This window comes from Benincasa hispida, chromosome 5 (assembly GCF_027475165.1).
Source record: "Benincasa hispida cultivar pf3 chromosome 5, pf3_genome.v1.1, whole genome shotgun sequence".
Lineage (NCBI taxonomy): Eukaryota > Viridiplantae > Streptophyta > Magnoliopsida > Cucurbitales > Cucurbitaceae > Benincasa > Benincasa hispida.
Genome location: NC_143482.1, coordinates 66,319,582 through 66,332,990, shown reverse-complemented (window position 1 = coordinate 66,332,990; position 13,409 = coordinate 66,319,582). Strand labels below are relative to the sequence as shown.

The 13,409-nt window shown below is 36.6% G+C and overlaps 3 protein-coding genes and 1 pseudogene across 6 annotated transcripts; 3 read left to right on the top strand and 1 right to left on the bottom strand.

Annotated features, from left to right (window-relative positions):
- The first annotated feature begins 892 nt into the window (after positions 1-892).
- Positions 893-1,730, top strand: LOC120077968 (signaling peptide TAXIMIN 1). Of its 2 annotated transcripts, XM_039032108.2 has the most exons (3): positions 893-1,017; positions 1,133-1,295; positions 1,420-1,730. In XM_039032108.2, the coding sequence occupies exons 2-3, from the start codon at positions 1,186-1,188 to the stop codon at positions 1,541-1,543; spliced, it is 234 nt and encodes a 77-aa protein (XP_038888036.1). In that variant the 5' UTR covers positions 893-1,017; positions 1,133-1,185; the 3' UTR covers positions 1,544-1,730. The 2 variants fall into 2 exon arrangements, with proteins under 2 accessions (XP_038888036.1, XP_038888035.1); XM_039032107.2 differs by lacking the exon at positions 893-1,017 and having other exon boundaries at positions 1,024-1,295.
- Positions 1,654-8,579, bottom strand: LOC120077967 (phospholipase A1-IIgamma-like). 2 transcript variants are annotated; one of them, XM_090313996.1, is made up of 3 exons: positions 8,440-8,579; positions 2,540-3,356; positions 1,654-2,459 (listed from the first exon to the last, which is right to left on the bottom strand). In XM_090313996.1, exons 2-3 carry the CDS (start codon positions 3,122-3,124, stop codon positions 1,848-1,850), a joined length of 1,197 nt encoding a protein of 398 aa, XP_090170122.1. In that variant the 5' UTR covers positions 3,125-3,356; positions 8,440-8,579; the 3' UTR covers positions 1,654-1,847. The 2 variants fall into 2 exon arrangements, with proteins under 2 accessions (XP_090170122.1, XP_038888034.2); XM_039032106.2 differs by lacking the exon at positions 8,440-8,579 and adding an exon at positions 6,866-7,091.
- LOC120077966 (protein trichome birefringence-like 42) lies at positions 3,350-6,489 on the top strand. The gene is made up of 4 exons (XM_039032105.2): positions 3,350-4,535; positions 4,693-4,867; positions 4,960-5,144; positions 5,298-6,489. Exons 1-4 carry the CDS (start codon positions 4,120-4,122, stop codon positions 5,776-5,778), a joined length of 1,257 nt encoding a protein of 418 aa, XP_038888033.2. The 5' UTR covers positions 3,350-4,119; the 3' UTR covers positions 5,779-6,489.
- Positions 7,103-9,334, top strand: LOC120077965 (ABC transporter G family member 10 pseudogene; annotated as a pseudogene). Its single transcript, XR_016529739.1, has one exon. The product of XR_016529739.1 is annotated as an ABC transporter G family member 10 pseudogene (transcript).
- The last annotated feature ends 4,075 nt before the right edge of the window (positions 9,335-13,409 follow it).

The following is a 13,409-nucleotide window of genomic DNA, read 5'->3' as shown; positions in this document are numbered from 1 at the left end:
TTTTTTAAAAAAAATCCCTTTTGCTTATACCATATTTGGGTAAAATTACCAAGACAGAACATTACATATGTAGATTGGATTTCTCGCTCTCACTTTCTTGGGTGCAAACACGTTAGGCCTCAGAAATAGGGAAAAAGGCATCGTGAGCAACCCTCAATGGAGTGGTTGATGTCAACCTTTTTTTTCTTCTGTTGGGAGTGAAGATGCTCAAGCATCCAAGCTTATATGAGTGTTGTATTATCATTATTATGACATACATCTCTCTGTTGTGGTCGTGATCTTTTCCATGTGAAAAAAAGAAGAAGAATGGGGAGAAAGGAGAAAATAAGGGAGGAGGAGATTAAAAAAAAGGCTATTTCGAAAATATTAGCTAAACAATGACATAAGTAAAATGGTAAAATTTATTTTAGATTTTATTTATTTATTTATTGAGGATATTAACGGAAGGCGTTTGACCAATCGAGTGAAGTTATTAAGTTTGGAGTTAATACGTCTGTAGTTAATAAATGGATAATTGCAATTGATAATATTTTTAGGAATAATAACCAAGGGTATAACATCATTTTAAAAAAATTGCAAATATAGCAAAGTACTCATACTAGTGAATAGATTTCTACCAATAATATGGTCTATCATTGATAAACTATTTAAATTTGGTCATATTTGTAATTTTTTTTATATTATGTTATATATGCTAATACTTTAGATCTAATGTTTATATTTATAATGGTCTCTTAATAAATTTGTATCTGGAACGTAAAATTATAAGATGAAATTTTTGTAAAAAGTAAATTAAGATCAAAGGACAAAGTTACTCGAGAAGAAATGAGTGGGCCAGAGGGCAACTCCAAGCTCTAACCACTCTGTATTATTGGCATTGAAATGAAAAGGAATTGGGAAATACAAAATTTTGATTATAAAAATGAAATTTTTATTGGAAAAGGAAACCTTTCCGTCGTCATCTAAGACTGGCTTTGTGCGAAAGTTATTAGACTCTGCTCATCTCTACACTTTTTGGTCCAAACTCCAAACCCCTTCATTAAAATCTAAAACAACACAAAGAATCGCATTCACAAACACGCAATCCATTTGTTACACATTCTAATTCCTGAGCATCTTTTTCATCTTTCAGCAAAGCGATTCGATTAAGGAAAAAGTGAGAAACAATTTACGAACAACCAAAAGATGTGCTGTGGAGACGGCGATTGTAGGCCACTGGGCTTCCTGCTTGGCTTGCCTTTTGCTTTCCTTTCTCTTCTCCTTTCCATTATCGGCGTAATAATCTGGATTGTGGGGTAAATTTCTCAGAACCCCTTTCATTTTTAGCTTCTGGGTGTTTTTGATTTAGTTCCTTTCTTCCTTCTCAATCTGTTTCCCTTTCCATTTATCTCTGTTTTCTGTTGTTTTTTTTTGCTGCAGATTGACGCTTACTTGCATATGTCCTTGTTGTTTGTGCTTGACGGTGATAGTGGAGCTTGCGTTGGAGCTTATCAAAGCCCCAATTCATGTCATGGAGTGGTTCACTTCTCAGATTCCTTGTTGATTGTTCATATTTATCAAAAAGGAAAGTGGGAGAAGAATTATAGTGTGTGATTATCTTGTTTGTGTAAAATTTGCATTTGATATGAATATGAAGATCTGTATGTTCTTAGCTTCACTGAAATAGCCTTCCATTGATTGTTTATTTCATCAATAATCAATATACAGAATTGAAGTTCCCTTTTACAATATTTCTGGAATGCAAATTTTATTCTCTAGAAGCTGGTTTTATGATTTGTGAGGCTACTAGGATAGAAATTCTATGTACATATTGAGCTTTTAGGGGTGAGAATGACAGAAAACAGTTCTTAAGGCTCCTCATCATCTGTTTCATGATCTTCAAGCTTCCAAAAGCCATCAGCATCTTGTACCATTCCTTTGTTTTGGGTACACCACCATGAGCCAGGCACTAAATACTCATCCTTGAGAGCATCCAAAGATTTGTTCACAAGTGCTATGTCCCTTTTCACTTCTAAAATAAATCCACCTTCATTTCCCTGTGTTCCTGCCACCCCATGAAGATAAGCCTCCAAAGAATGCCAGCTCTTGAAATTTCCAGGACTCTTCAAGTACTTTGACTTTCGTGTGTCGATTATCAGCTCCTCTCCGACTTCCACATAACCCGTCAGTGGGTAATCCGGTACTATGTCGGCTTTGTTCCGAGTTCGCAGCAGATGAAGATCATTCATGGAATTAAAACACTTCCTGAAGTTGTAGTCTCCTACATGTGGACTGCCAAACAAGAAGGCTGTTACAGGGCAGGGTTTCTGGGGTTGCTTTTTCCTCTTATTTACCTGATTTGCAATAATGTCTGCTGCATTCAGGGTTCCAAGGGCAGCACCTAAACTGTGCCCTGTTATGGTTATACTGATCTCTTCATCTTGATATTCTTCTAGTAGCCTCTCAACTTCAGATAGAACCTGATAATTTAGATGATGAATATATAGTTAGTGATGATATATATATATATATATATGAAACTGAAAGTATTGAAACTTACTTGCTGTCTTGCACTGTTAGTGTTATAAGGTGATCGAGAATCTTGAGAAGTGTAAATGGAAAGCCAGCCTCTATGAACATGAGAATCATTAGCTGCTCCAAATAGTTTGTAGGCAGGAACAAGAGGAAAATCAAAGTCATTAACCCATTCCAATGCTTGTATTGTTCCTCTCCAAGCAATTACAATGTCCCTTCTTCCCAATGCAGTCTTTCCCTCGTCGGTCGCCACTGCAACATATCCCATCCAATTGGACTCTTTGCTCCAAGCTTCCCTTGAAAGAGACTTCAACAAAAACGCTTCTGACACTTCAATCCCTGAAGTTGCATAGAAGAATTTGGTGACCTTATACTTGTAAGGGTTGGCAATAGCTAAACCAACTCTGGAGAAGAGGTTCTTCTTTGCATAATGGCTGTCCCCAGCAAATTTCGACAACTTGTTCGAGTTGAAACTGTCATATGTTGCCTGTGCCATATCTCCATAGTGAAGAATGTATTGTCGAAGATCGATGTCTAAAGGGTCCAAGAGGTTCTTCCAGTTATCCTCCCCACTGAGTAACCTCCATCTAGTAGCTATGTTGCCTATCATTTTCTCAGACGTGCCAACTCTCTCCCGTCGTAAATGCCTTCCTATTCTCAATTCTCTGAAGTACACAAGGTAACAATATATGGCTAAAAAACGTGTCTAGGTAGGTAACAAAAAAGTTGGGCACCAAAAACGCCATGTTTTCAGATCATCATTTTCATCCATTATTGGCAGGTGGCTAACATGTTAGAATTAGGTCAGTGATTGAATTTCCATGCTCCCACCTGGATTACACCTGCACATAAACCTAAAATTAGCTAAAGAAAACATCAAGGAACTTACTATAATTGTTTGTACATTACAAAAATTCAGATGCTTTCTTTAAAATCATGGATTTGTTGTCTGGTTGGTTCTTGTCCAATACCCCACCCTCTCAAGCCCAAAGAAAAAAAATATATATATATGTATACGGTTGAAGATGAATAACCCCTTTCAGCTGTTTCTTAAAAGAAAGTCAAGGCTACTGCATAGTAGGATTAGTTGACAACTTGACGTACAAGCCTGAAGAAGCAAGTAATAAACCATGCTTTAAAAGATAATTGCTGAAATTTATTGTATCTAATTATGCACCCACCACGCCAGAGAGTGGAGTTGAGGAGATAAGCTTTACCTAAATCTTGTGCTATTTGCCGGTGTTTGAGCAGTTACCGTTCAAGTGGTTTTAGTCAACCACTCTGCTACTACTTTAAAACTCTCAAAGATAACATGTTTCCTTTAATGATATCGACATAATCTCAAGCACTCTATATATTTTTAAATGGCCATTGTCAAATCCTATCGCTTCAAATTTTACATGTTTTTAGTCATCTAAAAGTGATTTGCCCACCAATATTTCACAAGTGGGATGCAAATTCTCAAAGAGTAGTTAGGCATTTTTTACTAAAACTTGCCCAGTTCTTACAAACTTGTAGTGCCTTGCTATAATTGCCTCACCTTCTGATCCAACTCCCAAAATAACATAGCTTCTTACTTCTGGTGGGAAGTAGAGGTATCAAGCAATGGATAGCAGCTTCACCATTAACCAGAGATGGAAACTTTGCACATTTACAAGCCTCACAAGCATTATCATCCTAATGTTCTTGCTTGGTCAAGACCACGAGACTCTGAACTTTTTTACTTTTCGAAGCTCGACCTCATCATTGTCATCTTCGTTCAGCCTCGTGGACTATTATGTTGCAGCTAGCATTCAGTTGCAGCCCAATGATACTTCACGTCTCAGTGAGTATGATAAGCATAAGAAGAAAAGCTGCAACATCTTTGATGGCAAGTGGGTTTATGATCCTAAGGCAAGTCCTCTCTACGATCAAACTAAGTGTCCATTTCTTAGTGACCAAGTAAGCTGCCGAAGGAATGGCCGACGAGATTTTAGCTATGAGAAGTTGAACTGGGAAGCCGCTGGGTGCAAGGTGCCCAGGTGATCTTAAAGATTAGCTCTTCACTTCAATTTCTATTCAAATTCCACTACATTTTTATCCAATACTGATTCGTGGAAGTGTTGTATCAGCCACTAGTAGTGGCATTAAAGCTAATTACTACTATAAACTTAATCATTTTAATCATAAACTTTGAAGGTTTAATAGCAAAGATATGTTAGAGAAACTCAGAGGAAAGAGAATGATCATAGCTGGGGACTCACTTAACAGAAACCAATGGGAATCTCTTGCTTGTCTTCTCTACTCTGCTTTACCTCCCTCTCAGGTTTATGTCGACGTAAAAAGTGGCAGCTACAAGATCTTCAAAGCAAAGGCAGTTAGCCGAGCTTTTCCATGTACATTTTCTTGTATTTTCATATATACTATAATGTGACTTTGAAGTAACAGCGCCTATGATAACCTCAGGAATACAATTGTTCTGTGGAGTTTTTCTGGAGTCCGTTTCTGGTGGAACTAAAAGTCGACGAGGCAAATGGTGCCAGAATATTGGAGCTTGGCAAACTCTCAGCTATGTCAAAGAAATGGTACGGTGCAAATATCATGGTGTTCAATACTGGTCATTGGTGGGTGCATCAGGGGAAGTTACAAGCGTAAGTACTTGTAGAACTTCTGTTACATAACAAGAACATTCTAGCTGACTTATTTAAGCAATCAGAGCCAAGTATTTTTAAGCTTCTGACGTAGAACAGTTTTCATTTCATCTCTGAGAAACCAAGAGATTAACTTAGAGAAAAATTTTGCAGATGGGACTACTTTCATTATGATGGGAAGATGGTAGAAACAATGGATATGGAGTTGGCACTTGAGGCAGCCATGAAAACCTGGTCAAATTGGATTGATCAAAACGTGGATAGGAATAAAACAGTGGTTTTCTTTAGAAGTATATCGCCAGAACACAAGGGGAAGCAATGGTGCTACAATGAAACCCAACCGTTTTCAGATGAGTCCTACCAAGAGATATTCCCTGAGTCATTAATTGAAGTATTTGAGAGAACAATCAAGAGAATGAAAACCCCGGTAAAGTATTTGAACATAACAAAGCTATCCCAGTATCGCAGAGATGCACATCCATCAATTTATGCAAAAAAGCAGGGAAAGCTCTTGGTAGCAGTGAAACGGAGAAAAGAAGAGATCATTGCTGATTGCAGCCACTGGTGTTTGCCCGGTTTGCCTGATACTTGGAACAGGCTCTTGTATGCTAGCATTGTATCAGACTCCTCCTAACAGTTCAGTCAAACATTGTTATACATGACTCATGACTGGAGGAAAGAGCTGGTTAAGCAGTTGAGACCAGAGATTCATCACTGTGCCTCTTCACTAGTTTAATTACTTTTCGGCAGCTTCTGTGGTCAAAATCCTTCCGACCTACCAGCGATTTCAGACAGCATTTGACCTCTAGTAAATCATATCTTTCTTTATAACTATTCCAAGATCAAGACCATTCATTTTTTATAGGACCAATTCGATCACGAAGTCCTTTCACACTTCCAATCAAGATTTTGAACTAATGTTTTCAATAGTAAAAAAAGAACTGTCCGAGAGGGTAACATCTGTTCAGCAAGATGGTTGATCTGAATCATTTGCTAATAGAAAAAATGTTTATCTTCCTAGTAAGTTTAGTGTATTGTCAATGTTATTTCATCACAGTCGTATGGCCTCACCCTCTCCAACATGATTTACTTACACCATCTTTCACTATATTCTACCCAAATATGATTCAGGCAACTGCCCCATATAAATCATAGCAACGGTCCCACCTCAAAGCTGCATTGCTGGTCCTATTGGCGAGAAGAGACTTCTTAACTTACCCCTATTCAAAGAGAACGAAATAAATGCTCAATTTGTATCTATGATCAAGATTGAAGCTGCATGACTATGTGTTGAAAGCTAAGTTGAATTACTAAGAACTAATAAATGACCTTAACATTCCATCAATACTTGATTTTTTCATGGTCATTGAAGCAACTTTCAACGTCGTTAGCAATAAGTTCTCACTGTGGCTGTTCATTTGCATGAATGGCCTAAGATTTCCAATGAAGATCCGAAACAAGCTAAAGGTGTAATTTGTGAACTATGCTTGAAAGATGCCAGGTCCTTCACTGGGATAGTTTGCAATATTCTCATTTACCCTGAATTCGACTCAAGAAACAATAGATAACAATAAATCAAGGGCCCAAATTTATTTGCAATTTCCTGGTACACCAAGAACCAACTAAATAGGTCCCCCATTTCAAAATAGCAGCAAAGCTTGCTTTCACATGGGATTAGGCAAAAATGTACTAGAGTTCTTTTACTGGGTCAAAAACCTCACCTGAAAAGCATTGAGTACCTCTTCAGATTGATGATACTGCAATGCAGTACAAAAAGGTAACTTCTTAATGAAGTAACTGACCTCCAGCCTGATTTAGTGGTTGTTGAGCCAATTTGCATCTCATGCTGTTTAAATGATTCGAGCACACAGTTTAGCACAAGTAAAATAAGGCCGTTCATTGTGATGTTTACTCTTACAAAAAGGCAACTTCTTGCACTATTCCTCTCCTATAAGAGCCATTCTAGGCAGACCTTCTGAACTCTTCAAAATTCCTATCTTTCACAGGCTATACCTCTCTGCTTTGTGTTTCAATGGGATCATCAATCAAGTCACCTAACTTCAGTTGCCAGGATACCTCGTTCAAAATCAAGACCAAGAACCTTTCTTATAAACTACCTTGCCCAATCAACAAATTCAATTGCAGGTTCTGCAGGGAAAGCCAAAAGGATTCATACATTTTGAAGAATGTAAACTGTGAGGCTAGGCCAGGGGAGATCACAGCCATTGCTGGTCCTAGTGGGGCTGGAAAGACGACATTGTTGGACATACTAGCAGGAATGATCCCACTTAACAAAGTCTGTGGCCATGTCCTTGTGAACGAAATGGGGATGAATGCAAAGCATTTTCGAAGAATATCTGGCTATGTCATCCAAGAGGAGGATCTTTTTCCTCTTCTTACAGTAGAAGAGACCCTCATGTTCAGCGCTCGTTTGAGGCTATATGGTGGGATTCACAAGGTCAAAGCTAGAGTGAGGGAGATAATGAAGGAGCTTGGTCTCGAGCATGTTGCCAATATAAGAGTTGGTGATGCATCAAGGGGAGGCATTTCAGGAGGGGAAAAGCAAGGAGTTTCAATTGGGGTTGAACTGGTTCATGATCCAGCTGTTCTTTTGCTTGATGAACCAACTTCAGGACTTGATTCTAACTCAGCTCTTCAAGTAGCCTTGCTTCTAAAAGCCATGGCCACAAATCAAGGTAAAACCATTATTCTAACCATCCACCAACCCGGATTTCGCATTCTTGAACTTTTCGATCAAATTTTGCTATTAGCCAAAGGAACTATTATTCACCAAGGTTCCCTCGAGCTCCTCGAGCAGCGTCTTAGACAATCAGGTCATTCCATTCCTAGACAAGTAAACGTAGTTGAATTTGCCATGGAAATAACAGAATCGCTCGAAGTCAGCACTGAAGAAGAGAGTGAAACTGAAAATGACATGAAAACAAATACAAATCCAGGTAATCTAGAAGAACATAGCAACAACCCCATTTTCATGAACACAATAGCAAATGAAATCCTAATTCTAGGCCAGAGATTCTGCATCAATGTATTCAGAACAAAGCAACTCTTCTTATCAAGAACAATACAAGCAATGGTAATTGGGTTTGTGCTAGGAACTATTTTCACAAACAAACCAGACTCAAAGAACCTAAAATTACAAACCCAACTAGGGTTTTTCGCCTTCACTTTAGCATTCTTAATGTCAGCCTCAACAGAAGGCTTACCCATTTACTTACAGCAGAGAAGAATTCTAATGAGAGAAACTTCAAGAGGAGCTTACAGAGTATGTTCTTACGTTATAGCAGATACCCTCGTTTTCCTTCCTTTCCTGTTAACAATCGCTCTTCTCTACGCCATTCCAGTTTACTGGTTGGTTGGATTGAAGAGAGAACTTCCAGGGTTTCTCTATTTTTCCCTCGTCGCTTGGCTTGTCATCTTGATGGCGAATTCCGTCATCGCCTGTTTCAGCGCTCTGGTTCCTAATTTCATAATCGGAACTTCTCTCGTTGGAACTGTTTTAGGGTCTTCGTTTCTGTTTTCTGGGTATTTCATTTCGAAAGAAGAAATCCCCAAATACTGGATTTTCATGCACTACTTGAGCCTGTTCAAGTACCCATTTGAATGCTTTCTGATAAACGAGTATGGAGGAAATGGAAAGAAGAGGAGATGTTTGATCAAAGAAGAGGGAGTTTGTGTTCTTCATGGCGATGAGTTTTTGAGAAATAGAGGTCTTAAGCAATCGCAGAAATGGAGTCATTTGGGTACTCTGTTGAGTTTCATTCTTGGTTACCGAGTTCTTTGCTTTCTGATTCTGTGGTATAGATCTCGAACGGCTAGAAAATGAAGGTTTCAAATGGGTTTGAATCAAGTTCATCATTCGACTTCCATGGATGTTTATTTCTTGGAAATCTTCTACACATGAATTGGTGAAAGCGCTTCTTCACTCAGAATTATATTACATTTAACATAACTTTGTTTCATTTCTTTAATAATTCTATCTTCATTAGTTTGTATGTTCTTCTCTAAGGATTGGGTTTTTTCCATCTCTCCTTTAAATTTTTGTTTGTTTTGAATTTTCTTTTAGTTGGAGCCAACTTTTGATGGGAATTAATGTTCTTATCAACTATATTCTGATGGACACAAAATTGTGTATTTTGGATAATTATTGGAAACACATTTCTATTAACTAAGTTAATATTGCTATTCAGTGTAGCATAATTCGATTATATTTGGCATGTATTGTTTCATTAGAATTTTAGATAAAATTTGAGATTGAAATGATTATGACGGTGATCTAAAAAAGTACAATGACTTTTGGATCTCAATTCTCTTTTTAGGTTGCCATCAAATTATTTTAGGGTGCAATTTTCATCTTGAGTTTCTAGAGTTGTTTTCAAATATAGTAAAATAAATAACAATATTTATAAATATAGTAAAATATCACGGTGATAGACGTTAATAGACTGTTATTATCTATCTCTGATGGATTATAATATTTTGCTATATTTGAAAATATTTTTTTGTAATTTTGTCATTTAAATAAATGAGGAAGTTTGAGTATATATATTTATTTAATTGAGATTTGACGTGGTGAATATTTTTTCATAACCTTTAAAGTGGTGAGTAAGATTTTTTTTTTCTTTTGAAAATGTGCTTATTAAGTGACAATAGAAATGACCTTTTATTTTAAGAGTTGTGAGGTTCGATCCGCCTCCCATAATTATTGTACTACAAAAAAGAATTAATTTTTACTTTAAAAGGGAGAGTGGTAAGTAAGTTGATAATGTCTTTTTGGATTTGGAAAGTAAAGAAGTTTGTTTATAATAAGAATAATGAAATACACGAATAAATGTTATTCGTTGAATTGAATGTCACCAATTTTTAAATATTTCCTTATATGATTATGACGGCTTTTGTTGAACCAATTCTTCCAAATTAGCTAGTATCTATTTACTTTTCACCTCAGTTTCTAATATTTGTCTATATTGATGCAAAACTTTAGATGGGGAAAAACAGACCTGACACTTACATGAAAGCAATGGTAAATTTATAATTTAGGGAAGATCTGACTTACAAAATAAAGAATAATCAGCGTATATCCCAATCATCAAACGAGGAGGGTCGGTCTCGGTCTCATCCTTAATAAAGTAGATCAGTTTGATTCATGGTTGGATCTTAGGGTGTGGTTTTCTAGCTTGAGTTTTGCCATTTTCTTGATCGGATAGAATGTGAACTCCATAAAGTCAATTATGCCCTCTAGTCCAAATCTATCCATAACAATTTATTTGTTGGTATGAGTTAATCGCCTAAAAAATAGCCAAAGTTTAAATTATCGATGTTATATTATCAATGTTGATGAACATTTATTCCTCTCAAAATAAACTCTATATATTATAATTCATCAAACACATTACATATAACTAATTAATTATATCATATATAATTAATTTCCTCATTTAATTTGAACAATTCAAATTAACCCAAAATCAATTTGATTATCAATAATCCTAGTCGAGCTACCGAGTGACCTTATGGATCTATAGATTGAAGCTTTAATGGTACTTGGATAATTGATTAAACTCTTTAATTAAATTACCCAACTTTCATTAACAGTCAGTTACTCCACTAAAGACTGACAGCTGCACTTTTCGCACTACAGATATATTTTTGTGTCCATTGGATAAAATCAATCAATGGTGCATTGATCCTTCATAAATTGCTCGTGAGTACAACTAGGCCAAAATTACTGTTTTGTCCATGTAGTTATATCTAACTTCTTAAGTACCACTGATCTCTCTAATAAACAATAAGTCATAGTCCAACTATGACCAAACCCTCTCAACCAGGAGAGGGTGTAACGCCACATTGTTCAAGCCCTAGAATCAGCCCCTTAAGGGAGCAATTTCTCTACTTTCTTTAACTATAGAGAATAAGTGAATTCCTTCTTATATAGCTATGTTCCCAGCTCCCCAATCAGACAAATCCCCAAAATGGTAGGCATATTGAGTCGGCGACACTGGTCATTCTCATCCATGCAAATCAAAGGACCGCCTTCATAGGCAGGTGTTCACAACTTACTCAGAATTTAGGTCAAGTCACCTATGGTAATCCTAGTGAAATATAAGTCTCTTCTCTCAGCGGTGTGATATAGTGAGACTAGTCATTTCGTGGTCTGGTCTTATTCAAATTCTTTGTATAAAATATCCCCACTCACATGTCACCACATGAATGTTCAGGACCAAATCATTTGTACCATTTTACAACAGTTGTAACATCTACAAAGCGGACCGCATTTGTAGTGCCACAAGGATAAAGTACCCAACCTTATCTATATATTACATACCGTTTAGGTTATCTCTTAAAAATGATCCACCTGTATGTCTCCACATACATGTTTAAGTTACAGAAGATAACCTTGAATCTTAGTTTATTGATTTTGTGGGTTAATGCTATTAAATGTCAATAAAATACCTCTAATTTTATTAGATAAATAAATTGTTTGTACATTATAATTACAAACTACAGAACCTACGAGATTTAGGGCATCTATCCCAATAATCTCCCACTTGTCCTAAAGTTAGTGGGATGTACATCATAAAAGTCAAAATAATATAAAACTACACAAAACAAGAAACTAGGAAATACAATACGCACCCAGTACAAAATCTCCCACTTTCCCTATATTAAATATGGTATGTCCCGTAGACCCATACTCTGTAGGTAACCCTCAAACACCTTAGTCTTGAGGGCCTTTGTAAATGGATTAGTTGTTGGGATTGTCCTAATACTCGCAGTTTGTAAACATATTCTATTCACAATAAAGTTATTATTGAGATTTCTTTCGATAAATATGTTATTGAATTGCATTCACTTCTAAATCCAATAAATTAACCCATGGCTATAACTGCAAAAAATCTAACATGAGGATTTCCATGATCAGCGGAAGAGATCATTCCAAATTCCATTCGAATTGAACATAAATAATTACAGTCTCAAAATGAAAACTAACAAGTCATGTACAACAAGAAATTATAGCATGCTTTAAGATGATACAAGAGATAGAGGGTTGCATACTTTTGAAGAACCATTCTTCAAGTATCCTTCGAACAATCTACAAGTGTCCAAGAATAGCACACTCGAACGCCACGACCGGTACAGCCAACAAACAACACGAACAACGAACACAGCCTCCACGAACCCAATCGAGTCTAACTCGATCCACGAATTGAGTGAGGACACCACCACAATGGTTACCTTGGTATTCTTGATGTGAGAATCCAGGAATTATGGGCTTTCTATGATCTTGGCTCGAGGAAGAGACTGGAGGACTATGGTCGAGTAGACGATCAAGCAAGTGGGAGATAAGTCACTGTCTATCGTCGTAGATGATGTGCTCGATCGTTTAACAAACGAAAACCTATCGTATAAACTACGCCACGTGATCGTTTAGCTACGATCAGCTGAGTGACTATCGTATAATCAACTCTACACGATCATTTAGTCTCTGCACAACTATCGCTTAGTGAAACTCTTTCACTTGATAGCTTATTCATGAGTTACTTTCCGAATGAGGCAACTACTAAAATTAGGAAAACAATTTTTCTTTTATCTCACGGTTACCATAAAACTACCAATAACCTCCCACTCAATCGATTATTAGAGAAAAAGAAATTAATTATCATATAATTAATATATTATAAATAAATATGATAACCAACTTACCATATTATAATTATAACCTATAGTTGTTCTTTTTCTATTTTGTGGTACTTAATGTAAATCATATTTAATTCCTCTATTTGATGTATCTCATACATCACACCAATTATATCATATATAATTGAATTTCCTCTTGTTAATTTGAACATTTCAAACTAACTCCAAGAACTGATTCTTAACTTGAATCCATTAAGTTACCAAGGGGACCTTATGGACCTGTAGCTTGAAGCTCCAACGGTACGTGAATAACTGACTAAACTCTTTAGTCACGAGATCCACCATTCGTTAACTGCCATGCACTCTACTAAAGACCGATAGTTGCACTCTTCTCACTATAAATATATTTTTGTATCCATATCAACCAATCAATAGTGCGATAACCCTTGACAGATCGTTCGTAAGTACAACTGGGCCAACTTACCATTTTGCCCCTATAGTTACATCTAACTCCTTAAGTACCACTGATTCCTCTAATGAACAATAAGTCATAGTCCTACTATGACTGGGTCCTCTCTTCCAAAGAGAGGATATGGCCACTATGTTCAA

Excerpts from the sequence above, each read along its gene's own strand:
- LOC120077966 (XM_039032105.2), top strand. The coding sequence starts at position 4,120 with ATGGATAGCAGCTTCACCATTAACCAGAGATGGAAACTTTGCACATTT. Across the intron at positions 4,536-4,692 it reads GCTGGGTGCAAGGTGCCCAG|GTTTAATAGCAAAGATATGT; the intron begins GTGATCTTAAAG and ends TAAACTTTGAAG. Across the intron at positions 5,145-5,297 it reads CATCAGGGGAAGTTACAAGC|ATGGGACTACTTTCATTATG; the intron begins GTAAGTACTTGT and ends AAAATTTTGCAG.
- LOC120077967 (XM_090313996.1), bottom strand. The coding sequence starts at position 3,124 with ATGATAGGCAACATAGCTACTAGATGGAGGTTACTCAGTGGGGAGGAT. Across the intron at positions 2,460-2,539 it reads CTAACAGTGCAAGACAGCAA|GTTCTATCTGAAGTTGAGAG; the intron begins GTAAGTTTCAAT and ends CTAAATTATCAG.
- LOC120077968 (XM_039032108.2), top strand. The coding sequence starts at position 1,186 with ATGTGCTGTGGAGACGGCGATTGTAGGCCACTGGGCTTCCTGCTTGGC. Across the intron at positions 1,296-1,419 it reads GTAATAATCTGGATTGTGGG|ATTGACGCTTACTTGCATAT; the intron begins GTAAATTTCTCA and ends TTTTTGCTGCAG.